Source organism: Triticum aestivum, chromosome 4B, assembly GCF_018294505.1.
Source record: "Triticum aestivum cultivar Chinese Spring chromosome 4B, IWGSC CS RefSeq v2.1, whole genome shotgun sequence".
Classification (NCBI taxonomy): Eukaryota; Viridiplantae; Streptophyta; class Magnoliopsida; order Poales; family Poaceae; genus Triticum; species Triticum aestivum.
In genome coordinates this window covers 120816685-120844332 of record NC_057804.1, presented here as the reverse complement: position 1 = coordinate 120844332, position 27648 = coordinate 120816685, and the positions used below count along the sequence as shown (strand labels likewise).

At 39.9% G+C, this 27648-nt stretch overlaps 2 protein-coding genes across 2 annotated transcripts; one reads left to right on the top strand and one right to left on the bottom strand.

Annotated features, from left to right (window-relative positions):
• The first annotated feature begins 732 nt into the window (after positions 1 to 732).
• Positions 733 to 14532, top strand: LOC123091397 (mRNA-capping enzyme). The gene is made up of 18 exons (XM_044512896.1): positions 733 to 959; positions 3198 to 3381; positions 3810 to 3945; positions 4112 to 4263; positions 4545 to 4628; positions 4697 to 4759; positions 5396 to 5533; positions 5607 to 5816; positions 6092 to 6205; positions 8918 to 8967; positions 10105 to 10267; positions 10352 to 10474; positions 10870 to 10998; positions 11082 to 11180; positions 12535 to 12624; positions 12719 to 12803; positions 13404 to 13534; positions 14079 to 14532. Exons 2-18 carry the CDS (start codon positions 3244 to 3246, stop codon positions 14241 to 14243), a joined length of 2070 nt encoding a protein of 689 aa, XP_044368831.1. The 5' UTR covers positions 733 to 959; positions 3198 to 3243; the 3' UTR covers positions 14244 to 14532.
• Positions 14533 to 15488: 956 nt separating this feature from the next.
• On the bottom strand, positions 15489 to 19679 carry LOC123091398 (methylthioribose-1-phosphate isomerase). The gene is made up of 9 exons (XM_044512897.1): positions 19413 to 19679; positions 19253 to 19308; positions 18166 to 18321; positions 17915 to 18014; positions 16985 to 17127; positions 16800 to 16905; positions 16304 to 16442; positions 15949 to 16217; positions 15489 to 15829 (listed from the first exon to the last, which is right to left on the bottom strand). Exons 1-9 carry the CDS (start codon positions 19476 to 19478, stop codon positions 15761 to 15763), a joined length of 1104 nt encoding a protein of 367 aa, XP_044368832.1. The 5' UTR covers positions 19479 to 19679; the 3' UTR covers positions 15489 to 15760.
• Between the last annotated feature and the right edge of the window lie 7969 nt (positions 19680 to 27648).

Here is a 27648-nt window from a genome sequence, read left to right as displayed (position 1 = left end):
AGGAGATGCCATGAGGTGCAGGTGCAGTCATGCCCTGGTGCCTGCAGCCGTGGTGCTCTCCATTGTCAGGACCGTGCTCCTCCGCCACACCTCGGCCCTGCCTCGGGCGAGCATGGGAGCTTCGTCCCCCATGTCCTTCATCTTCGCGGAGCCGAGGAGGTGGTCAACTGTGGCGCTCGGAGGTGCGCGGCTGTGGCGAGGAGCTGGAGCCTGGGCCATGGGAAGCCGTAGCCAGGCAACTCGCGAGGCGCCGGTACAAGCAACTGAAGATGCTGGAGTCTGAAGCACCGGTACAAGCAACGGAAGATGCTGGAGTCCGAAGTATAACCTGTTGCATGCATACTTTGTTTCAGGTTCCTGTTAACTGAATACTCCTAGCTACACGAGACCCTGGGTAGCTTTTTTTTTTTTTTTTTTTTTTTTTGAGAATCTCACAAAGCTTTATTACTGAGCTAAAAGGGGCAAGGTGGGCTCCCAATGGGCTAAGTGGGATAATCCAATTATTATTTTTTCTATCCAGTGAGATTCCACTAAAAAAATTTAAGTGGGATGGACTACCAGTGGCTTGGCTGTACACCGCTCGTGAGCAGCAGCCCGCCGTGCGCCACACGGCTCTACCAGTGCAAAGCGCCCGGGTGGCAGCGCCCGGATGGCCGCGTGCACGCGAGCACGTGGTACGCCGAGCTCACGCTCATAAAGGTCACCCCCACTCCCCACCTCGGCCGCAACTCACTTCCGCGTTCCCCTTCCTCTCGACTCGGTTCGAACCGGTTTGGGGCCCTCTTCGCATGGCCGCTCCCAAACCCTAACCCGCAGATCCTTTGCCCTCCCCTAAACCCTTCCCCCAATCCCCCTTCTCCTCCGCCCCGCGGTGCTCTCCGGTGCGGGCACCGCCCTCCGCTGCTCTGCCCGGCGGGACGCTCGGCGTCTCGACCCCCGCCTCAGCCGTCGCGCGTGAGGTACGCTTTGCTCATTTCTCTCCTCTCCTGGGTCAGCGTGCGCTCGGCGCGGTGCGCCTCCATGCTTAGCTTGTGGTGCGGTGGTTAGCTCGCGGTGTGGTGCTGGTGCTGTTCCGTGTTCGTGGCGCGGGCAATTTGCTGATTCGGCCAGGCCTCCGGAGTCGCCAACCCTAGAGGCTGGCCGTGCACTCGCTGCCGCCTCGCACGGGGAGGGTGTGGGGCCTGGATGGTGGGTTCGGACTTCGGAACGGTGTGGTTTTGTTCTTGTGTTTTTCCATGCGTGTTCGCCACCTGTAGCCATGAACCCCAGTTAGCTTCCCAATTCGAGAACATTATATTGCCTGGAAGAAGCAATGGCGTCGAAAAACACTCGATTGTGGCAATCTTTTGGGTGTTTGATTTGATGTTTTTTTCGATTTGATGGATTGCGTGGTAGAAGATGTGAGAGAGGGGTCGGAGTAATTCGCAGATATGCACTCTTGCCGTTATACTGCTGCGAGTATCAGCATGCTCTGATTTGACTTGGTCACTTGGATCGTCTTCTTTTCTTGTCTATGCATATTGCTTGTTCGTGCATGCATTACAAGTCCCTTCTATACATATCCTGATGGATATTTTCTTAGTACTGTGGGTTTTCATATCCGAAAACATGGTATTGGATTCATTCTGCTTCTTAAATGTGTGATGCAATGCTAACCTGATAGTTATTTCGGTTTTTTCTGGCGGAAATGATTAATTCATCTTCACTCCTAACGACTAGTAGCCTTTAATAGTTTGTTTCCTCTATTTTCTGCGGAGACTCTGAGCTAATAAATAGTCAATGCCATTCATTCAATGGTACTCCTGTCTCTTTTTATTAGCCGTTATCCCCTTCTGCACGGTAATTAACGCCATATAAAAACCTACCAACCCCTTGCTCGCTGAACCAATGTGCCATCACTAATTTCCTTAATAATTGGGTGATCACATCCTCTGCCAATAACTGAATCGCTAGCCTCACTGCACGCCTCTTGCATGCGGTTTGTGGCCCTCTGGGATCTGGCCCTTCAGCATGCAGGCTCCTCTAGCGCTCCTATGATTAGCGATTGGAAATTAGAACATTAGCGGTAAGTCACTTGGTACGTCAGGGGTAAAAAGGAAAGAAAACACCCACACTGAGTACCAGAGGCAAATCCTGTCAAACAATATGGGAAAGATTAGAAATTTTTTCATGCCTTACAAAATGAGATGGTGGAGTTCTGGTTAGTATTTTTGACTGACTTTAAGATTGTCAGCATTTCTGAGCTCCGTAAATCAGAATTCTCTTATGAGAGAGGTTAGACTTAAGGGAGACATTTGGCCCATCAGCCAATGGGAAGAGGATAAGGGGAGGAGGGAGAGAGTACGAGAGATGGGCTTTGGCCCAGGCTGTCTAAGGGTAGGTGAGAGTGATGAATGGGCCATGAAATATTTGTCACCATTCAAATTTTAAGAAAAAAAACAAATGATATTCAAATTCGGAAAACATTAAGCATTCAAATAAGCAAGGGAAAATACCAAATGAACTAATAATCCAGAAAGAAGATCAACGTTTCATATTGTAATAATTGAATCCTATATTTATGTTACAACTAGGTTAATTGTTGTTGTGGCAGGAAAAATGTTTAATGCTCGAACGAGAACTATCTCCTTATCTTTTTTTCCTAAAAGAAGAATTTATGAACTATGTTTGTGGCTTTATGCATGTTCTAAGTGGTTTTGCGTTGTGACAAATATTTTATTATGTTCCATATCCTGCACTATCTATAGTCGTATTCCTGTATCTGGGGTTTCCGTTTTTGTTTATGCATCATGTTAATCTATAAACAGAAACATCACCTGTCTTACATGGGAGATATAATAGTAGCTTAAAATTTACTGGACCAGGCAGTCGTTATGGTAATAGCCATGTGATGCGTATTCGTATCTGTGATTTTTATAAGAAATTAAGAATGGAACCCTTCCGTAGGATTCATTGTGTTCCTAAGAATGCATTATCTGTGAATGAAGCTCTAGTAAACTGTTTCTTCTCCCTTAGTCTTTCAGCTTGCACGTAGTTCCGAACTACCCGTTTTATTTTCTTATTTTCTTATTTTAGCTTGCTGTGGCTGTCATATCTCAAAGTTGATTATCTTTCCACTAGTGATTTGAATGCCTTTTACTGTATCTATTCCTAATTAACTAATGACTTCCGAAAATCTGTATTGTGTTTGTTATTAGGTGCATGTCTCAACTCGATCTGAAGGATATATGTAGTGGATGTTGAATGACATTCTCTATGGATTTGAACGCATCACCATTGCCTGAAGAAGAGGATGAGCAGCCTTATGAAGAACCACCTGGTGAGGCTGATTATGCGCATGAGGAGGAACATGTTGAGTCTGCTGTTGCAACATTGCGAAGGGTATGTAGTACTCATTCTGGTTATAGTTTTCCATTTGCTGTGAATTGCTCATTGTGTAAGTTATATTGAAAGATAAACTATGTCTTATTAGACATGTGTGCTAGGTTAACATTGTTAGCTGAAGAAAAGTACTGACAGAGAGATGGTTATCATTGATAATTTGGTATGTATGTGTACATTGCGGCTTTCAAGATAAAAATTGTAGATGTACTCTGCATCAGGATCATAATGAAATATCCATTTTTGTGGGGATTGTGTTTTTACAGCAAAGTTGGTTCATATGTGTAACTTCATTTTCCACTTAAATTTGCACCATGCAAAAACAATAACCGCCCAATTTTTGTTTTCTTACCAGAAAGCATGCAAACTGGTTTTATTTGGTGTTGCTAGCTCTATCATTTTTATGCAAATTCTGCTGTTGTTACTAGGAGCGTGAAGAGAGGCGGAGGAAATTGAAGAGAGAGCACCAGGATGAAGGCTCAATGCAACACCCTCAGCAGATAAGGAATGATTATGCACCTCCAACCAAAGTTGGTAGAGGCCGGATTAAAGAGGCACCTGAGGGTATGAATAAGTCAAATTGTTTTCTAACGAGCTCTTCTAATTGTTGATAATATAAAATATATATTTTATACCTTATATTCTCTCTTTCACTTCGGCAATTTCTATTTATGGTATTTTTTTAAATAAATGGATTTTTAGTATTTGTATTTTCATGGTTTGATTTCAGGTTGGTTGGATTGTCCTGCATTTGGTGAGCCAATAGATAAAATCATACCCTCCAAAGTTCCTCTTGATGAAACATTCAATGAATCAGTTCCTCCTGGCAAAAGATATTCTTCCAAACAAGTAGTAAACAAGCAAAGAAAAGCTGGCCGTGAAGTAAGTATTGTTTGGTTGATAATTTCTAGTGTTTACCATATGTGTTATGTCTGGGCATGTTGTACCTATTTATATGCAAAATGGGTTATTCACACAAAAAATGCCAATTTGAAGTGCTCTTACAACATGTTTAGTTTACTTAACTATCTCTTATTTGTATCAAGGGTGTATACTTGATACCATTGGCACCCCTTCCTTCCGTATGAATGTGTTCCTAGTTAGCCACTTGTTACCGATAGATAATTTTACTTCTGTATTAATTTTTCTTCTTCTTTTTTCAGATAGGACTGGTGATTGATCTGACTAATACTTCTCGATATTACTCACCAGCAGAGTGGACAAAGCAAGGTACTAAGCATCTCAAGGTGAGAGAGCTTAGCTTAAACACATCTTTTATTTTGAAGTACTCCTTCCTAAGCATTTCCATTTTTAGATTCCTTGCAAGGGAAGAGATGCTGTACCAGATAATGAATCTGTTAACACATTTGTCTATGAGGTAACAACAACAATATTTTTGATACAGATATTTACATTATCAGTATATATTATTCTGGATGGTGTGTATTTATTCAGTCTGATGCTTAATTCTTGATATCTTATTTGGCATCTCCTTTTCACCCCAATTGTTTCCCACTTTGTATCTTTCACATGATGCTTTAAACCAAGATGTAGTTATCAATGGCGCCTTAGCTTGAGTGACAAGCCACTTATTTGTGGATTGATCGATAATTATCATGGTGTGTGCTACGTGAACACATAGCAGTTTTTTCGTGTGCTAATTTACACCACGTTGCTCATTTGAGTATCTAGCCCTTTTTCATTTATCATATTTATTGATTTGTTTTTTCAGTTCATTGGTATGGTGCATAGTCCTTGCAAGCTCACCTTTTTTTTTTTGTAAAACAATATGCCGGGGCACGAGTTTGATGATATAAACATGCATATGGATCTTCACCTTTTTTTGTGGCTGTGGTGACTTTCTTCTTTTCTTATTAGACACTCTTCATTCCATGTGGTTAGTTTTTTCTACTGTAGAGTTAATTGATGTGCTTGTAGGTCATTAATTAACGACCATATATCTATATAAAAAGCTCATCAGAAGCTATTTATGCAATTATTTTGCTATTTTCAGGTGATGATGTATCTTGAACGACAAAAGCATACCAAAACTCCCAAGTATATTCTAGTTCACTGTACCCATGGTCATAATCGTACAGGTTTCATGATTATTCATTACCTCGTGCGTACACGCATCTCTTGTGTTGCTGAGGTAGGGCAACTAGACACTGAGTGTTTTTTCAATGTAGTTCTACTATTTGTCTTGACATCAATTTTCCCCCTAGGCAATACGTATTTTTGCTCAAAGGCGACCTCCTGGTATATATAAGAGGGACTACATTGAAGCATTGTATTCATTTTATCACGAGGTTCCTGAGAATATAATTGTAGCATGCCCTTCAACACCAGAATGGAAGAGGCCTTCCGATCTTGATCTAAATGGTGAAGCTAAGCCAGATGACGATGATGACAACGGTGATGTTTCACCAGTACATGTATGTATTTTCCCCTTTTATTTAGGTAAAATTATTCCAAGTAATTGTAGGCTGCTTCCTTGTACCCGTTGATCCTTTTTCAATTGTTGGAATACAAACTGCTATGTAATTTCTATTTCTTCGCACCTTCTACTTGAGTATTTGAATTTTACTTTTGAACATTACTGATGGAGTCAACCATATCATGGATCATGTTTGTTCATTTTCAAGCAACATTATTTGTCTGATAACTGATTTATTGTTTTGTTCTTGAGACATCCTCTTGTATCTTGCAGAATGATGTAGAGGAGAAAGTCATCACTAATGATGATGTGCTGGGAGACGCTGTACCTTTTGATCAGCAAGAGGCTCTGCGGATCGTATGCTATCGTTTGCTTGAACTTCCCCCTGTAAGTACACATTTTTTTATTCGTGCTCAACTAGCATTTTTGTGTGGATAACATCAAACACCTGTATTGCTATTTGTAGAATACTCTCCCCATCCCAGAATAGAAGGTGCACATGTTATGCAAATTTAACTTTAACCAACGATTATTCCAACCACACGTGGATTAATACATGATATAAGTTGACATCTAATTGCTGGGAAAATGCTCGCACCTTATATTTCGGGATGGAGGGGGAATAGCTCAAATGTTACGAATTTTCAAGTGAGCAGAGAGTACATGCATGCAGTATTGCTGTATGTCAAGTACTGCAGAGCTTGTGAAATCTAACGGGAAGTATTTATGCAAGTATTTGCTCATTTCACATGATGTGATGGTTGGACATGGTGTGCACCTACATATTAACTATTTTACTAAGCTGTGTGAAATAATATGCAATTAATGTGCCTTTCTGTCATCAAACTGGACTCCTGAAATGGGTTATGGCGTTTTCAATATGAACATTCAAAGTATATATATATATATAGAATCGCTAATCGTGCGCTCCGGCTAGTTGGGCGGACCGGACGTCCGCGCGCACTGGCACCAAATTAGCCAACCAACAAACCTCCCTCCGCTTGATCGTAAAAAGGATGAAAACCATAGTAACAGCAATAATTGATTACCTGGCTGCATAGACCACCACGCCCAGCCAAATTAGTTTTTTTTGCGGGTACCCAGCCAAATTAGCCACATCTCTTTTGGTTTAGACCCTCGTAACGGTTTGCAAAATATAGTAAAATGATTACAGCACTAGATTTGCCTTGCTAACTAGCCGGGTCAGTGACTTCCGTACGTGCCAATTGTTGTTAGCTTTGGGTATATGTTAATTTGATTACGGCATCGTCGTTACTAATAGTATTAAATTTTAGTTTTCCCCATTACTAGAAGTACAACGTGGCGTTACCATAGATTTATAATTGAGCCCAACTTGGCGTTACCATGAATTACTAGATCTACCACTTGTAGTTACCATACATGGAAAAGTGAACAGAACGTGGCTATATAAGATCCTCCATTCCAGAAAATAACTAAATTACTAGAACTACTACTTTGGATTACCACATTTCATTCCCTCATAAAGATGGACATGGTAAACAGGTTACCATCGGTTACCACCAAATTAGAAACAAATAGAAGTGTGACGGTTGTAACGTGGTTAGTGTGTTTTACTACATGTTACTCATGCTTTACCATCAAGTGGGAAGCAACTGCACCGAGCGTGCGCGCGTTGAGTTGTTTAGAGGAGCATCGAGCGCGTGTTCTGGCCGGAGCGCAGAATAAGGAATTTGTGCTCAGGCTTAGTTTATGCGCTATTGTGAGCGAGCGCGCATAACGTCTTAGCGTGCGCTCCGGTCTAATTAGGTGGGCAGGTCACACCGGGAGTAGGCTTCTCCACCGCTAAAATATTTGAGGGTAAAACTGTTTCTAAGAAAAAGTAATGGATTTAATTTGGTTACCATGCATCGTCTACGACGTGCCGATCCGAAGGTCATTAGTTTTTGGCAGTAATATAGATAGAAGAGATGGTAATGGACGAGAATTCTTTACCAAGCAATGAGATGGTTCAATCCCTCGGCCTCGTAAACCTAGTAAATTCATTCTAATATGTAGTAACCAATTACTACATGCTCACTAATTGTTAGCAGTAAAAGGGATGGAGTGGCGGAAAATGCCAACGGAGGCCGAGCTCCAGGGAGCTCGGTATTTTGAAAAAATCAAAATTTATATTTCAAAGCTTCAGAAAAATTCAAAACAAAATTCCACGGTAACTTAATAGATTTCCGCAGGAACGTGTATGAAAATTATTTGAATTTGTTGTGATTTGTAGGCTGTACAAAAAAAACAAAAATCCGGCCCAACAACAAAAAATATTGGCCCATTCTAGAAATACGTTTTTGTCTTTTTTCTGTACGCCACGTGTGAAAGTATTTGGTTTTGAATATTTGCACAGACGCAATACACATGTGTGAAAGTGTATACAAACAAGTTTAAATTTTTTCACCTTGTGGAAATTTGTATTTTGAAAACGAGCTCCGTGGAGCTCGGCCTCCAAAAGCCCTCACCCATGGAGTGGATGGTAATGAAACAAATTATTTTACCAGCAAAAGATGCTTCAATCCTGGAATGTAGTAAAATCAGGTTGCTATGTAGTAACGCATTACTGCATGTGCCTTTTCGTTGAAAAATACACACCCTTGCTTGGTTAACGCATTACTCCATTCTAAGTAATTGTTAGCAGTAAAAAGAATGGAGTGGATGGTAATGAAACAAATTGTTTTACCAACAAAGGAATTAGAGATGCTTCCATCATGACGCATGGTAACCGTATTACTGCTGTGTAGTAATGCTGGGATCAGTATGTAATAATTGTTTTTTCACGAAGGAAGGGGACTAGCAAGCGCGTGGACCAGTATTGGTCGTAAATCGTTACGATGGAATTTTCCCAACGCGTACTGGCCGGTTGGGTCGAACTGGACAGAGCGTACACTAAGAAATAATGCTATCATAGTGTGTTTTCTGTGTCTTTTACCTGTTCATAACTAATTATTTTATGCGATACTTCCATTTGACACTTCCATGTTGCAATCTTTGTAAATTATTTTGTTTCTGCAATTTTTATGTATGTTTAGCTTCAAAAGAAGTTTCTTTCTTATATCCTTTCTTTGGTTATAGGCGAGAGGGCATGCACAATTTCCAGGATCACACCCAGTCTCTCTTGACAGGTAACCAACTGCTAAACCCTACTGCATATATTGTTTATAATATTAAATAAATTATTCTACCATCTTTTTTTTCTCTCTTAAATTTCTCTTGTAAGGCATTATCATAAATTGCAAATCAGCACCTGTTGAGTAAATACACGCGTTCGTTTTGTGAAACTATGCACCCTACCTTTTTAAGAATCTCTGATACACGCATGCTGTCCTCATTCTGAAATTGGAGTACTTTCTTCTATGTATCAATTCATATAGTTTATCCCCCTTTTCATATATTAAAGAGTGATGATTCGTTTGCAGTTAAGTCAAATCTAGCTATAATTATACAGGAGTACTCCCTCTGTTCTCTTTTATAAGACGTTAGGCAATTCAGACAGAGCACAAAACAGTTCAATGTCAGCTGTCCAAAACGTCTTACAAAAAAGAACGGAGGGAGTACTAGTTAGGGTTGATGCATACCATCTTAGCTACCCAATCTGATCTGATGTCTCAAAAAAAAGTTGATATATCTGAAAATTATGTCGTAATTGTACAGTTAATCCCTTAATTACACCATACTAATTAAACTTTGCAACCTCTCTTTTGAAATTATGATGAGTCTCACCAAAAATCCATTCCTTATTCCTTAGTCATGACGCTATGACTACTGACCTTGTTTGCTGCTCCACATGAAATATTTGTCATAAAGTGTAATGGTTGCCATACCGTTTTATATCATTAAAACTGCACCAAGTTTCAAGAAATTAAAAAAAGGAGTTCTAAATCAGGAGGTGTTATATTTTTATGACTTGTATAGTTGACAAAAAGTGCATTGGGTGTGTATCTTTGCTAGTAATACTAAGGTTAGTGATTGGTTTTAACAGCTACCTTAAGGTGTTCATGAAGCAAGGCACTGTAAATGTTCGTGAAGCTTGTCCTAGTGTTAACATTAAAAGATGTTGGTTTGTTCTGATCCTACAAGCTAATACTTAGTGGGTGGTGGCAACAGCTAGCTTTAAGAAAACAATAGTTACTTAGATGGTAGGTGAACAGGCAAGGTTCTGCAAAATTCCATTGTTCTGAATGGACCATTATCTATTTTGGTTTATCTCCTTCTCCCTTATGTGGCCTTTTCTCTAATGCATTCTCTTTTGCTGATTGCAGTGATAATCTGCAGCTACTTAGACAGCGATACTATTATGCTACTTGGAAAGCTGACGGAACCCGATATATGATGCTTATAATGAGGGATGGTTGTTTCTTGATTGATCGGAATTTTTGCTTTAGAAGAGTTCAGATGCGCTTTCCCCATAGGAACCTGAATGAAGTAATGTCCTCCTCCTGATGCAGGAGAATCCATCGTAGTACATTTCTGTTTACATATCTAACCTTATTTCTCTGCCAATTGAAGGGTCCACATGATATGACATTGATTGACGGGGAAATGATTATAGATACAGTACCTGATTCAGGATTGAAGAGGAGGTACTTGGCGTATGATCTGATGGCACTTGATTCAGTGTCCAAGACAAAGGTATCTATTATAGTTTCCTTCCATGGAAGGAATATTGAGCACCCTTTGTTGATTTTATTACCTGGAAGTCAGCCTCTTCGTCTATTATTAATGCTTTACTTAGATAACTGCTGTGGTCCATCCTCTGTCATTTTGAGCGACTACAAAATTTCTTGTTGCTGCACATGTTTATGGAAATAGTAATCACACTATTCCTTTGTGTTACAACTTGCCATCATATTTTATTGATGTATACTTTGTCAAAGTAAATATCGAAGTTTGTATTTTCTATGTCTATCATATCATCTTACCAATATGAGTACTTTTGTGATAGGTTTTGTTACAGTTAGACCTTATCGGTGCAATTAGTTCTTGGCCTTAGTATAGTTTTAATTTCATAGTATTTTTGTATGCAGTTGCCTTTCTCTGAGAGGTGGAGATTAATTGAAGATGAAATAATCCGGCCACGTCATAACGAGAGAAAAATGTTTGAGAGTGGTGCTAAGAGCAATCCAATGTACAAATATGATATGGAGCTATTTTCGGTAATTGGATTCGGACCTGCTACATTTTAATGTTCCATTTTGATGAGTTGAAGTACATTTCTTATGTTTGGGTGCTCTACCAGGCCCGGAGAAAGGATTTCTGGCTTCTGCATACAGCAAAAAGGGTACTGAAGGAGTTTATCCCATCACTTTGCCATGATGCTGATGGCCTGATATTTCAGGTATGTTTGTCTTCTTTTGGTGACTGTACTGGAAACTTGAAAGCTGAAATTCCAGTGCAAGTTGATGCAATGCATAGATGCTTAAGGAAGAAAACAAGCTATGATGGTGAACTACACGATTATATTTGTTTTGATATAACCTCATGAAACTACATTTGTAACATAATCTTGGATTTTCTACTACAAGCAGAAGAGAAAAACTACATTTGAAACTACACTATTTAGTCTCCCTGATTTTTGGAAACTACCACGACTTCTAAGTATTTGAACTGTAGTCTATTACTTAAATTTTAATCTCCCATTTTATTTTCCGCATTGCAACTTAACATTATTTGGTTGTGGCACTGCCTGAATTTACATGTCAGTTTGAGTTGCAAGCATGAAGTGGATCCTGGTTATATACATAGAAGTCATGTGGCCTTCTTGAGAACAATATAGACTCGTAGCATTATGATGCAAACCTGTCTATTGAGCTGTTTATTTCAGTTTGCAGCTGACTATATTAATCATCAGGAACACAAATAGTCTTGTGAGATACTTGAAGGCAGAAAATGTGCTAATCAATCTACAGAGTGCTTTGTGGTAGCAATATGAATTAATTTCAGCAGTTGAGCTGTTGTGTGCAAATTTCTTCTGTTTGTTTCCATTGGCCATTTAGTTCACCTTGCACCAAGAGTTCATGTTTTCGGTGTTACTCTTGTTACGCTTCTGCCCAAGATATGCTATTCTTCCAAAAAGTTCCCTAGAGATGTTTCCTGTTTTGTGCTTAGTCTGCCATGATGTGTGCTAGCACCACTGGGTAGCCACCGTGTTTAGTGTCTCTTTGTGCTTGAGAGCAGTATGAGATCATGCATTGACTTACAAGAAGATCTTAAGTGAGGGAGTGGAGGAAGAGGGACAGATGGAGAGGCAGGGGAAGATAGCTTCAGGAAGACCTTAGATGAGAGAGAGAGATGGAGAGGGAGGGGAAGAGGAAGAGGGCCAGAGCTTTCTTCCTTGGAGCCCATTGTCGCTTTCTCCTGTGGGTCCGTTGCTGTAGTACACACGCTCTTCACATGCTCGAGTAGTCCCTTTTAGCAATAATTTATCCACGTGATGAACAAACAACACCGGCCTTTTTAGGGGAATGCATGTTGACTATCTGTATTTATTGATACAGTTATAGACTTGAATATTTGTAATGACGCTCCTACTTATGTGTGTTCTTGAGCTTCCTCTGACCGTACATGAATAATGTGTCTATACTTCTATCATTGGCGATTCTTATCATGGTTAGGAGTAGTTTATTTCGGGCTTCAAGAAGTGCAATCTGTTTGTCTTGGCTAACACACCTTTATTTGTGCTTGTTCATTAGGGCTGGGATGATCCTTATGTAACTCGCACCCATGAAGGTCTTCTTAAGTGGAAATACCCTGAAATGAATTCAGTTGACTTTTTGTTTGAGGTTTGTGTGGCCATTGTTTCCAGTATTGTTGCTTTAAATGGTTTAGTGTTTTTTTTATATGGTGGGGTTTATTTTGTCATACCTAATTGTGCAGGTTGGCAATGATAATCGCCAGCTCGTTTTTCTTTACGAGAGAGGCAAAAAGAAACTCATGGATGGTTCTCGGATGGTATTTCCAAGTAAGTAGTGCTGCAATTTTTATGGTCATTTTATTTTTGCACGCTTGACAGCGTGTTTCTCATAAACAAGTTTGTATATTTTCTCTTGCAATGAAAGCATGTCTCTCATAGACAAGTTTGTATATTTTCTCATGCAATTGTGAATATGATAACTTATTTATCTTATTAGGACATCATTGTAGTCTTATTCACTTCGTGTAAGTTCCAAATACAAAACATATATCCAAGACTTACATCTGCTTTTTTGGAATGACTGACTAGCTTAAACATGACCAGGTTTATGCATCTATACTATACCTTCGTCTACCAGAACACTTTATTTGCACATTGATGGGTTTGGAGCCAATTTGTAGGGAGCCTGCAATCTCTAATATTTTTTTCCCACGAATTTAAAAATTGCCGAGGATATTATCCTTCAGCTATGTATACCACTACATCTATAGTTGAATGACCTGCAGACTTAAATCATTGTATTCTAGGAGCATATTTGCTCTTCTTGCTTACTGTTATGCTGGAATTTGAGTAGTTTCCCCTATTCATGGTCTAGCTGATGAGGCATATTGGTTGCATATTTATGCTTGTTTTCTGAAACTTATGCAGATGGAGAAGATCCATCATCTATCTCTGGGAGGATTGTTGAGTGCTCTTGGAATAAGGAACAACAGTGTTGGGTCTGCATACGCGTTAGATTCGATAAATCGACTCCTAATGATATCAACACATATCGCAAGGTTGACTCTACCCCTTATCTGTGTTGGAATTTACTCCCTCCTTTCCTAAATATGAGACATCTTAGAGATTCCAATACGGACTACAAACAGAGCAAAATCAGTGAATCTACACTCTAAAATATTTTTATATACATCCGTATGTAGTCCGTATTGAAATCTCCAAAATGGCTTATATTTAGAAACGGAGGGAGTACATACTGTGCATCTGGATATAATCATGGTTCTTTCAATACAAAAAGATATATCTTTTTCATTTGAAATCATTGATGTGTGCTAAAATTACAATATTTATTTATACATAGAGGCTAAATAGAATCTGGCCCCTGAAAAAAATTGTTATTTTTGTGCCTGCAATAGATGCACTTTCAGATTTATCTCCTCAGCTTTGTTAGCTTTATTGTGATTTAATTTTTTTAATTAGGCAAAATTTCATTTCCTCTTTTGTTTGCTATAACTGTTACCTTTTTCCATGAAAAAGAAATCATCACCTTGCTAGATTTTGAATTACTGTAATCCTCTGACAGTATCGTTGTGTTATCTGCAGGTAATGAGGAGCATCACAGACAATATAACCGAAGACAAGCTTCTAGAAGAGATCACTGAGATAATTTCCCTCCCGATGTATGCTGATAGGAAGAAGGCTGATGAAAGGATGGCCCATGCAAAGATGGCACAACATCGGCGGAGAGGGCAGATGCCACCACAGTAGTGTTAGCCTTGTTGGAATAGTGCTAGAGCGCCGCTGCCCCTTCTCTCTGGGCTGGGCATCGGCTGGTTCCATTAGCTTGTGTAATTAGTAGAGGTTTAGGGCCGTATGTTGATGGCCGGCCAGCCAACTAATTCTTTGCACTTGTTGTGTGCCTACCGCTTGTATATAGTTGTCGCAGCAGAGTAGTCCTGTAAATCTTGTATCATGTTTCTGTATTCTCACCTATGGCTTAGTTTCATGGGTGTAGAATAGTTAGTCTTTTAACAAGGGAGGGAGAGTGTTCAAGTCTCGTCTTGTATTGCCGGAAGTGTCCTAATCGCGAGGGTGCACTGAGCTCGGGAGTGCCTCTTATTATCCTACACCAAGTGTCGCATGTGGCATCTCTCCATCCATTTATTCCATTCCCGTTACATTTCTAGGTGGATGCCGGTCTTATTTGCAGGTGCTTGTTTTATGTGGCTGTCTTGTATTGTATTCAAACCGTCCTCTATATCTGTTTATAGTGTCGTTTGGCAGGTGGTTTCCAAAATTAGTCGTTGGGATAGTTGTTCTTGGTAAGCCTTTTGTTTTCAGCGTTGGTCGTCTTGTTTGCTTCGAGCTCCCTGGTTTTAAACCAAGTTCACAACAAAAGGCACCCCAGAAGTGTGGGTAAAGACTCACCTCGCGGCCACATTCTCTGGCAATGTGGCCCAGGCACAAGTTTATCTACGCCAGGCGGAATGGAGGTGCACAGTTGGAATAGGCTGAATTGAAATGAAATGGGTAAAGAATATAGCCAAAAAGTCAAGTACCCCAGAAGATGTTCCAAATGAAGAAATGGAAAACTTGAAAATGATCCTTCTGATTCGTGAAGATCGAGGAACCGAGAAAGATTTCTGACACAAGGGTGGCGAACTAGAGCGAAAATGTTGCATGCTTCAGACACCAGGCAAGATGCATTTGGAGAAATGTTGCAAATGAACATGTCAAGAACACCTTTATCTCAATGTACTTTTCACATGCTGAAATTCCATATGTTACGGGCCCGATACCTTTGATTCAAAGTTCAAACTTCCAAATTTTCATAGACTGCATAACGAGAAACAGAGTAAGTGTTTATGCTCCAGTAGTTGTGCACTAAATAATCACAATGCTGAGCGAAACATGAATTCTTTCATATAAACAGCATACGAAAATTGGAGCAACTTCAACTAGAAGGTAAAGACCACTACTGCACGTAAATTTTCAGTATTCCCACCTCTGTTCTTCAGATAGCGACTGCTCGTCTTCCATCTCAAACCGAGTTTTGGTTCATTGCTAGAAAATACATTAAATTTCACTAGCAAAAGATGCATCTTTTTATATATATTTTTGGATAACAAACACTCATCCTCGTAATACATCTCGTACGCAACTTTATTTTTCTCTCACTTCGAAAGATCTTATTGTCGGGAGTACAACATGAGCATCCTATCATCAATTGTGTGAGAAGGATGTTCCACTGCATTCATGCCAACCTATGCTCACTGGAGAGAGCATCACTTGGCACACTCGATGAAACCTTTGATGTCGAAACTTCCATTAGGATCAGACTTTGTGATTACACCCTGTGAATCAAGGGGAAACACGCACAAGAAGTTTACCAACTAATAATGCAGCACAGACCAACACCAAAAGAGCATAAGAAAAATGGAACATGTAAGTAGTGTGGTGATATAGAACATACCTTTTCTGTAATGATTGCAGTAATTAGACTTGCTGGAGTAACGTCGAAGGCGGGGTTCCAGACTTGTATACCTGACGCGGCAACTTGCTTTCCTAGACCACCTTCAGAGTTCAACAATTCCTTTGAAGATCTTTCTTCTATGACGATTTGCTTCCCAGACGGAAGGGAGAGATCAATCGAAGTTACTGGTGCGGCCACGTAAAACTGCACGCCGTGATGCTTTGCAGAAATTGAGAGGTTGTATGTGCCAATCTTGTTGGCAGTGTCACCTTTAAATTCGATACCCAAAAATACAGTCAGCAATAGGCATATTTGGTGTTCAGTTGATTTAAGAATTATTCTTGTGGGTGGTTACCATTTGCAGCTATACGATCAGCACCCACAATTACAGCTTGAACTTGTCCATTATTCATAAGTGCAGCTGCAGCAGAGTCTGCTATCAGCGTCGCAGGTATTTTGTCATGAACTAACTCGAAAGCTGTAAGCCTGGAACCCTGGAGATTACAAACAAATTGTTGAGAGCTTTGTATGTCTGTGAACACACTGCAAATCTATCCTTCGAATAAGTGGTAAAGAATAGGTAACAAACAGTTCTTATCTAAGATTATATTTGACCTGAAATGATTGAGCAAGATGGACGGCCTAGATAGTTGGTGAAATTATTCGAAGGATGATTCACTGAACTATTTTTTCTGTGGTATAGCACATAGGATCGTGGTATGTCAAAGACGTTAATATGCTATGAAAGAATATGGGGTGTGGCTAATTCTACTTAATATGTCTTGTACAAAATATAACAAGATAAATTATTCATAAATTACTATGACATCAAATGTGTAATGAATTTCTACCTGGTTAAATGGACGAGTTTCAGTGCAGAAGGCCTTTTCCAAAACTCCTCCAGAGTGAAGAGCACGAATGACCCCTAGGGCAGTTCCGTAACCAGCGGTTGCTAGGCTAGATTAAAAAAGAAAAATACTATAACTGGATGAGGATATTGAGCATCAGAAATACAAGAAAAAATTGATGACTTTACCTGCCAGTATTACAATGGGTTAGAACAGAGATGTTTCTCGAACTTCCAAGCTGCCGTTGAAGGAATTCAGCTCCATGCGAGCCAATTGCCTTATTATCGGCCACATCATCAACTAGCATAGCCTCTGCAGCTTCAATAAAGACCTGGATATAGAAAAGATAATTAAGCAGGTGCACCAACAATTTCATCAATCAGAGAGATAATCAAATTTCACAAATATATACCATTTGAAAATTTATGAGGGCGTAAAATCTGGTAAGGCAACATGGGAAAATGTTTTTTAGAAGGGACAATAGTTTTTCAAATGAACAAGAGGGAAAACCAGGGTTTTTCAACTCGTCATCACCTCATAACATCTAATGGTCATTATTTATGGAATTATGCTATTCATCAGTTTAATCAGTAATCCATTATGCAAGTATTCAAGACAGTTGCGCACAGAAGGCAGTCATTGCTGGTTTCTTGCTGGTCACCTATTGAAACCAGCCTGCAGTAGTCTGAGACACTTGTGCAAAAATGGTGGGCCAAACTACCCTGCTAAAAACCAACCAAAAGCCACAACCAATTAGTCACATCAAGAGCTAAGAATTCACCATTTTTTCAAGGAACTGGACAAAGTAGTGAATATGCAAGCAAGGGCATCACGATTCAGCCTGACAGAGTTTGCATACAAATGCTACCAATTGGTAATGTTCTGATAGTAGGCTCGATGCTAGAAGTTTGGGAATTTAGCCTCATGCGACCTACTATCATCAGGTTTGTTAGTTTCCTGTTTAGTTTCAAAAGAAACATAAAGTTTCATGATATATTAACTCTATGGTCCTGGCAATTAAGCGCATACACACTGGTCACGATGAGTGAGTTTGTTCAGGTATTGAAGAACTACTAGTGAGCAGGATGATGGATCGAAACTATAAATCCGCTTGGCACCTGAAAGATAGATTTGGCATCTTTTGCTGTTTCAGCTGTTCTTGACACTAAGTTCTGAAGCTTTGTAGCAGCATCAGACAGGTTCACTGCTGTGGGCCGGCTGACAAAGAAATTGAAGTAAATCATTGATTAGAATAATATGCATGGGCAGAAGTAGAAATTCATTTCAATGTAAAACATGAATATCAGGAACAAAGTTATCGCGCATAAGACCCTGAAGTTCAAACACGCAACAGTTAAATAATTTTTACCTGGATACAAGGTATTCCAACTTCTTGGAAACGAATAAGGCTGCTTCCACAGGTGTACCAGTGAAATCGTGATCATTAACTTCCACAGCCAATGATAGTGCTGCCGCTATGGCTATGGCAGGAGCACCACGGACAACCATGTCTCTGATCGCATTCCTGAATAGTGTTAACAAGTTGAATGCTCAGTGCGGACATAGGCACAAATATAATTTTGCTATGTGAGCATACAACAAACTTATTATAATTTTTGTATTTAGTATTTACTCTCTTTTACTATTATTATATTTACATATTCTGTTCTATCATTTCATCAGTGTCAAGTTCAAATAGTTACGTCTTTAAAGATAATAAACTGAGCCTAACAATATCTTGAGTTTAACAATATCCTTCAGCAGGCACAGGATTTCGAGGTACTTGGAAGTTTCAAAAAGAATTATTCAACTTATCAAAATATTTATATGGAATTTACAGGTTCAAATTGTAATTCCCCAAAGCCTTTCGAGTTGTCAGCAACTATTTCAGTAACAAACGGATTTAATTACCGGATTTGTGCTCTAGACCAAGTCTCACTTTGTCAGTTCTGGTTTTGCAATAATTTTTTCTACTGTCAGCAAATTCCTTGTCTGGCTTTTTCGTTTCACTTGATCTTCCTGGCCCGTTTCAAGCAAGCCGGACCACATACCTGTCCATCTCCCGAGCCCAATAAGGGACACCCTTCTCCCACTTGTATGCAGGCCCGAAAAGTCAGCAGAGCCCTAACGCAGAAGCAGCATTATTGACGCCGCCGCCGCCAGGTTTCGCCTCCTATATCTTTTTTTTTTTTGCAGGCATATCTTCTTTATTTAATCCAGAGTGCCGAATCAATTCCCCATGACCCCCCGCACTCAATCCCAACAGCGCACATGGTAAAACCTTGAACGCAAAGGCAGTCACCACGGTGCCTTCTTTTGGCAAATCAAACTAGGTAATATTAAACCCTGAATAGACCTGTGTCCTCCGCTGACAACATCCATCCTCATACATATACTACTAGTACTAAAGAAATACTACTACTAACTTAGAGGTTTAAGAAGAAAGTGGAGCTCACCATCCATCCGCGGAGTCCTTGACATCGATGTAGACCTCCTCCAGGGGCAGCTTCCTCTGCATCACATCAAACAAAAAAAATCAAGACCCCAATCAGGAACGGAAGAACTCGGCACCACTTCCACTCGGGAGAAGGCGCATGGAGAAGCAGAGGGCGGGACCTGATCGAGGAGGCGAAGCGCGCCGCGGTCGTAGAGGATGGACTGAAGCGCGCTCGATTCCCCCATTCTGGCCGGAAATTTGGAGAGACTCGGACGGCTCAGATGGAAAAAAGTGAAGAACAGAGGATGGAGGTGAGAAGGGCTCCGCACTGCCGCAATCTTGCCCTTTATGTTGTCGCGTACACCGCGCCGTAGCAAAGTCCCGATTCCCAAACGGGACCCCTTTGCCACTTTGCGCTCGAGCCCCTTGGGTTCCTCGTATTCTCGATATTCTGTCCTCTGGAAATATGCTGGACTCTGGGCTGGGCGTGCATGCATCGTCATCGGCGTTTGACCTGGCTTTCACGAGACGCTCCCGCTAACGTCAATCAAGCCAAGGAAACAAAATCATGTGAGCCGGGCGAAGACTGGAACGTGCGAAATCATGCGGCGCAGCATTCGCCATCGGCCACCGTCAGCGTCAGGCGATGGCAAGAGTCACGCAGGCCGGCCAGCCAGCCACCCCCCAAGGCCTGCAGGCTTGGCAATAACGCGGGAGTTGAAGGGCAGTTCCGCAAGAGATACACTACACGGAGTGCAGGACATGACGAATCTTTCCGGAAGAATTTCGTTGTTTGACTTTGTAGAGTGTTTTTGGGCAAAGCTTGATGCCGAAAAATAATTTGCACCGTGTTTGTTTTAAGGATGATGTCAACACTCATTTGTATGTGCTTAGGGAGATAAGTATATATCGGCCATCTATATGCTTAGAGTGATAACTATATATGGGCAATTTCCCATTGCTTACTTGAACTTTGTTGATGCGAACTTGGTTGGATTTTCCTCAACTCATTGCTTAGTTTTCAAACACTTAGAAAGAATACCATCAATAGTCCGGCAATAAAAATTTCATATACCAATGTGCATCACAAAGTCTTCCGCCGAACCATCTTGTCCATCCCGTTGCTAGGATCTTACAGATAATCAATAATGAGCTTCCTTTCGCTTGCATAAAAAATTCATTAGTGGCCGAAGCAGTGGGCTTTTGTTCGGCCTTGCCTATGTTGAAGAGACTAAGCATCAACTATTGATAGATATGCAATACACCATGATCAACATAGTAGCCGGATGCTTATTGTGCCAACTCATTTCAATTGTCATGTCTAGATATATGACCAATTTGCAATCCAAGGAGAATATTACATCTAAACATGCTTTAAGATAAATTATAAGTGATTCGTCAAAACATTGATAACTTTTGGATATTTGTTGCACTACTCATAAAGAATCACCAAACACCTCAATATGTTTAGCACCTATGGCAACCAAAGGCTCCCAAACCGAATAACATTGCATATTCAGCTTTGATTATTATGCAAAAAATACTTTAAGCGGATGAGGCTTCACAAAATAGCACCATAAAGAGGTATATAAACAACACCAACACATTCGCCATTGTTATGAATTCAACTATGAAAAAGTAATCTACATAATACTAAAGAGACAAGGCTAATATCAAACATTATGCATGTCGTAAATTCGATGCTCAATAATAAAACCACCAATGATTTGGCCTCTCATAGACTTGAAAGATTTGTAGGCCAAATCATATTAAATCAAAGCATAAGCCCAGTCAACAATTTTTTTATGAATTGATCCATGCAACATATTTTGAATGGCATTGGTCATAATGCCTCATCTTCATGCAAGCATAATATATGTACTAGCGAGTAGTGCGCGGCGGCACGCCGCGCCTCACTGATTTTCTTAGGAATTGTTTTTCTTGATAAGCTAACAAAATTGTTATATGTTTTGTGCGGATATGTCTCTGTCTTTCTGAGAATGTGTCAAATAATCGTGTATGGTTAATTATCCATAAAGTTTATACATAATGCAATCAGGGATGAAGAGACACATCTACTTGCTACTAAAGTGATGCCAGAATACTGGGATAAAGCCTATTTACAAAACAAAAATGATCTTTGAAGGTTTGAAACAAGTATATAGAATTGTGTAAGTGCCACATACTACAAGACAAATCCAACAGTGCCAAGAGAATGAATAAGCCGACTTGGTCGGTACATGTAACCGTACTCATCATCTTGTTACCCTGTCGTTGCACTATTTTGAGAATAGTAATGTAAAAAAGAAATAAGAATGTACAAGAGAGGAGGTACAGAGTCATTGCATTGCTTTAATGGGCTGAAACCTGAAATTAGTATATTTAGTGGCCCTCTAAAGGTGGCATCTATATAAACTGGTAAATAGCAAGTGCTAGTTGCTCACTTGCTCCACAGAGCTCCATTGTTGTATCCACAATTTTGTATGTTCGGCACCAATCAAGATATACTCATTTACTTTTGCCTAGTCAGATTGTTTTGGGGTACATACATTTGACTGTGTTTTATACAAGTTTTGCCATCTAGAAAACGAAGGCATCATTCATCAATCATCACTCCATTGGTATGTGTGCTCCTCTAGACGCCGTGTTCATGCTGCTCATTCACAATATTCAGACAAAAAACAAAGATAGTAAAACAAATATACATCAAAAGATGTATTTTCCAAGATAGATTAGATTTCAACAAAACAAAAAGGAAATAAAGTATCACCCTTCCTATCTTGGGCAGGCATAATCATAGCACATTCAAAAAGTATTTTTTCTTTTCTTCAGCTAGCTAAAATATCTAAGTGAATATAAGAGTTGCCCTAAAGTTATATATATATTCAGTAGTAAAACCAATCCCAAACTACATATTCCTGGCACAGAGTTAACTACAATCTCTGAAGTCAAAGCCAGGAAAAAGCTCAGTTAGTCATTAATCCATCCCTGGTAGGCTAGGATATGTGCAGATTGTCTGTGTCTCTTTTATACCTTGTTAGAGCAAATAAACTCTTAAGAGTAGGAAGCCAAGATCAACTGTGTCATTACAAATGAATTGTTGAAGCTTGGGACCTGAAACATAGAGTTAACCCTGACTTCTTCCATCAGTTATGGACTTGAACGGGAATATTATATAAAGTGAATGTTCACCTCTTCCATCTAATCCCAGAAAAGTAACATCAACTATTGTATTAAAAATGGAAGCCACTATCGCATATCAGAGTCGTATATATAAATTATAATATCAAAATAAATACTTGGGCGAGTACTCCGACCCTTATCCATCTTATTATACAAGGTAACACCAACTAAACCCAGCAAATTCTTACAGTTGCCTGACTCTGAGTGCTAACACTAATATACTTTAAGTGCTTGGTTCTTCCATAAGGTACCATCTTATGCAATCAACTGCACTTAATAATTTTAAATCAAGTGCCATCAAAATATATTGCCGGGTGCACTTTTACATGCTTCCGTCAAACTAAATGTGAAAGCTCACTGGGATCTGAATATTTGGGCTCACACATTGTTTACCAAAACTGAAGGTAGAATGACATGGAAGCATAAGAAGCAGCCCTTCTCTTTTTTGCCGTGAACCTCCCTCAGATGTCAATACTCTCTGAAAAATGTGCATGACGCTCTTCTACACAACTTTGCAAAGAAAACTATTCTTGAATAAGAAAATTGCTACCTATCATCGTTTATGAATAATAAAGTAGACCAAGGCAGCAATCATATTAAGCTGGTAAATAAAGGACAACAACCACACTATCAAAAAGATCTATACTCTATATGTGTGTGTGTGCGTGCATGCACACTTGTGCTAAATAAATTTAAAACTGCACATGACCTGCTACACGGTAATTATCTTGTGCAAAACACACAGCACCTACATGAATAGAATGAAACAAAATAAGGTAATTCCTTTAGAGTACAACAATATTACCAACTGAATTGACATGCACTACTACTTCCATGTACCATCTGTCATTCTGACAATAGAACAAACAAATGAGATTGCTACTTTTGCCTACACAAATTATGCTCAGCAAGGGATTAAACGTTCTTTCAAATAACCCGGTTGAAGGGTAATGATCATAACCTGTACAAACTTGACAATTAGCAAATACACTGACTATATAGACAAAAAGACTATGAAACCATTAAACATCTAAAGCATCAGAGTGGAAAACAGACAAGAATAATTGGTACAAAGTTTTCTTTTTGGTGAAAAGAAATCTCAATTGTCAATCTCTGACCCCAAACTGCTCAGCACTTGACCATGTTCACCTCAATTGTCAAGACCATAAATTATAATTTTTAAAGTAGGTAAGCCATCACAAAAATTCATGGTTCAGTCAAAAAATTGTACAATTTATCTAATTTACATGATAGTTTGCTTGGATTCAAGTGGAAACAAGTATGTATGTCTATCTGGCGAATTTCAATGGATACTACAATTTTCTAGTCCAAACAGACTCTGCGCGTACTTATTACGTGAATTATAAGTAAAATTGGATTTTCCAAAAAATATCAATGAAAATACGTTCTTTGAAAAACTGGGCGCTGATTTTATTTATCCAGACAACCACTTCGAGTATGTAGCCAGTGGATGGAGTGTGGCCAAATCAGATTTTTTTTTCTGGTACTGGTATGCAGCTAGTATCGGTACCAAGCTTCAATTCTGAGAAGTAACAAGAAAATTACAGTTGGAACAATTCTGGTTTTGGGAACAAAAAATACTACAGATATGTGGCCATTTCTATAGTAAATCATGATATTAAGATGTGTCAAACGCCACCACACAGTGCCTACAAATACAGTCCAGTGACTAATTTTTATAAAGAAGACCTTAGTTCAGTGGCTAATCAGAAGAACAAAGGCTAAATCTCCTACCCTTACTTGGAAGCTTGGGGATGCGGAGATTATGACAGAGCGTAGTACAAGTGGTTACAGTTCCTGCGGAGGAAGTCGTATGACTCGCGGCTAAGCTTGTGGAAAACCTGGCATGCCCTCGTAGTAGAGGTACATGGTGCTCTTGCTCGGAGGGCGGCTGGTTTTAACCTGGAGTCCTGGACACGCCGTTCTCGCAAAACCCAAAAGACCACTCCTGGCAATACCCTGCACATAACACATTAAACAAAAAGAATCAGGCATCTGTAGGAAGAGATCTAAGCAAGAAGGCAGTCAGGCAATGCAATTTGCAACGTCAGGATCCCGGCGACCCTACGGGAGAGAGTAAATTCGAACCTAGAGCTGTTGTGCAGTCAGAGTATAAAAGGAATTACATAGAGATGGAAGGTGAATTTCAGCTAAAAGTGAGCAGTTCATCGTGGTGGAGTTCGTCGCCGTGTCTTCATTGAGAAGAACCAAAACGTTTATAGGTAGGAAGACCAGAGTCTCCCCTCGGTGCAGAGGTCACGGAACCAAAGGACGAACGACGACATGCCAGAGAATAGTGGAGTGCAAAAAGAAAGCCAAATCAGGGAGGTTCCGTACCACTGGGCCAGATCGCGCAGAAGAGGAGGAAGGGAACAGGACCTCACTGACGAAATCCACCTCGCCATCGCGCAGAAGAGGAGGAAGGGAACAGGGCCTCACCGACGAAATCCACCTCGCCTGGGTCTGGCCGCTCGTCGGAGGGCTTCGCCGGTGAGCAGCGTGAAACCTCCCTGATGCATCTCCCTCCTCGTGCGGATCTCACTGGTCGTGGCAGCGATGGAGAATGGAAAGAACGGATGCAGCGATGCCGCTCCCCGCATCTGGGGCGTCATTGGGGAACGTGGGGGGATGTGGGCAGATGGAGATGGGGACGGTGGATATAGGTCGAGAAAAGCTTTATATAGATGTGCTTGTTTTGCCTCCCGATATTTCTCCAGGATTCTACAGCGATGACTAACCAAAGCGAACGTCGGAAACAGTTACACGTGTTTGCACGTGTCATCAACCCCAATCACTTGCCTGTTCTACTGCCTTCCAGAATGCATGCAAATATCTAGTCAGTTCATAGGACACGTGATTAAACTGTTTACTAAAATATTCTGAACACACCAGGATCGTAGGCAGTCCTTTCAACAATTACACGCGTCGTTTTACCAAGAGGCTGTAAAATAAATAAATAAAACCAGGAAAAAGGAACCCTTACGGGCCTAGTATTCTTAGTAATATGTATAAGTTTCAAACACATACCTCGTCTCGCTCTACAATTGAACTAAGGACAATGTTAGGATACTACATCAGCCATGCTTTGACATATTCTTAGGGCGATAGATAAATATCGGCCATTAACATAAGGTCCATGTAAACTTCATCCAGCAAAGCACGTGTAGCCGAAATAAACAAATTAATAGACAAATCAAATATTTCAGCCCTCTGGATCAACAACAAACTTGTAGCTAATCAAATGTATAGTGATTTGGTAATACCTTTTCATGATATAAGAAATTATATTGCATCCATGGATCTAAATAAGCCCATGGAGGGTAACTGATCATACCTGGAGATGAAAAAGACATCAATGGCATGTTTGACGAATATGGATGATGTTCTAACCAAAGATTTTGATGGGGTAATGGAAACCTTCGGCTGAATTGTTTACTACTTTTACTCTTCCCCTTCTTCACTTTTGTAACACTTGTTGCAATAGAAGGTTGCACATCATTTTTATTTTGGCTGCTCCTCTTGAGAACCCATGTCATGTTCTTCTTTTTGAGCTCTTGTGCACTAATTTTTGTAATTCCTTCTTTTTCGAATATGATAAGCCGAGTGGGCGACTCGACTGTGATTTTGTTTCAAGAAATGGTAACTCTTTTTTTGGCCTTGTGCACTCTCAACTTCTTCCCTTCAGATTTGGCACTTTGATTTTTAACAATTGATTTCTTCACTTCTTTGCCTTTTGTAGCCAATGTCAACACTTTAATTGGCTCTTTGTTATTTGAGATCAAATCTGAAGTAGCACACTTACGACCATCTTCCTTGACTCGGTATACTTGTTTGACCACCTCTTTCTACGTCCATGGGGTCTGGACGGATTCCTTTTTATTGAAATGGTCTTTAACATATAATTGTTCATCAAACTTTGATCTTCTTGGAGCTACACAATGTTGGTGAGACGGTCTAAAATAAGATGGAGAATGTGCTCTTGTATCATACTTGTCTCACAAAGGATATGGATTTACATGAGCATGGGGAGGCATCCACGACATTGGCATCGACGGCCCAAAGTAAGGATATGAATATGCTGTATTGAGATTCTCACTTTGCCAATACCGATCCTCGGATCTGCGCGTGATCTTGATACTTTTGAATTACTTGGCTGATAAACACTTTTGTCCTCACTCTTCTTCTGATATTTTTCCAATGGTTGTGTCAAAGTGACTTTCGACCTTTTGCCTTTGTGCTTACCTCGGTCTTTGCTTTCTTTTGGTTTGCTTTTCATAGATCATTGGGTTTGCTTGCTACCCCCAGTCCTTGGCGTCTTCATTGTAGCTTCCATGGAATTCTCGCCATCAAGTTTATGTTCATTATGCTCTTCAACAACTTCTTTACTTGAAAACTTGATCCCATCACATGTAGTTTTTACCTTCTCATGTTTAAATGGATCGACTTCAAGCATACGATTTAAAAAACATTTTCCATCAAGACCAATCGAAATAGATTTGTCATCTCTTGGTGTTTCAACAAATTTTAATCGTCCTTTATCAATGGCCGGTTTAACTATTTGATGAAACATGTCGCAATCCTCAAAATGATGCTTGGACGAATCATGCAACTTACAATATATTCATCCCTGGATTGATGGCTTGACATGGTGATCAAGAATTCTAATGTAATTATTTTTCAGCAACAAATTAAACATTTGATCACACATGCATGAATTGAAGGTACACTTCTTGTTTTCTAGACGATCTTGGTGTACAAATGGCTTTGGAGGTAAGCAAATGAGTGGTTCAGATTTGGAATCTCCCCATTCGGCTATGCATTGTGTTTTCCACTCTATCTCTGATGTATATTATATTAACATCGGATTTCTCAAAAGAATTTAACCTTGGCTTTAATTTTTTTAAACGATAATAGTTAGAACACACATGTCTCAATTGAGACCAAGTGTAAGCTAAGTATGAAACAAGCAAAGCTACCCACTTAGATATAAGTTTTAACTAAAGCAATGGGGAAACCTTTGGCTGTAATAATAAGTCACTATAAATCTTTGGAGATGGCATAATAAGTTGATCGATATATTATATAACAATTTTATTGCTAACAAGTAAATTGTCCTTCTTCATTGGTCTTTCAAAATTACTTATGAGGATTTTTCTAATAGATGCATCAACAATAAAGTTATGACCAAATCTAAAAATGTGTAAATTACTT

Excerpts from the sequence above, each read along its gene's own strand:
- LOC123091397 (XM_044512896.1), top strand. The coding sequence starts at position 3,244 with ATGACATTCTCTATGGATTTGAACGCATCACCATTGCCTGAAGAAGAG. Across the intron at positions 3,382-3,809 it reads CTGTTGCAACATTGCGAAGG|GAGCGTGAAGAGAGGCGGAG; the intron begins GTATGTAGTACT and ends TGTTGTTACTAG. Across the intron at positions 10,268-10,351 it reads CCCATAGGAACCTGAATGAA|GGTCCACATGATATGACATT; the intron begins GTAATGTCCTCC and ends TGCCAATTGAAG.
- LOC123091398 (XM_044512897.1), bottom strand. The coding sequence starts at position 19,478 with ATGGGGGAATCGAGCGCGCTTCAGTCCATCCTCTACGACCGCGGCGCG. Across the intron at positions 16,443-16,799 it reads AAACTCGTCCATTTAACCAG|GGTTCCAGGCTTACAGCTTT; the intron begins GTAGAAATTCAT and ends TGTAATCTCCAG. Across the intron at positions 15,830-15,948 it reads CTGCAATCATTACAGAAAAG|GGTGTAATCACAAAGTCTGA; the intron begins GTATGTTCTATA and ends CTTGATTCACAG.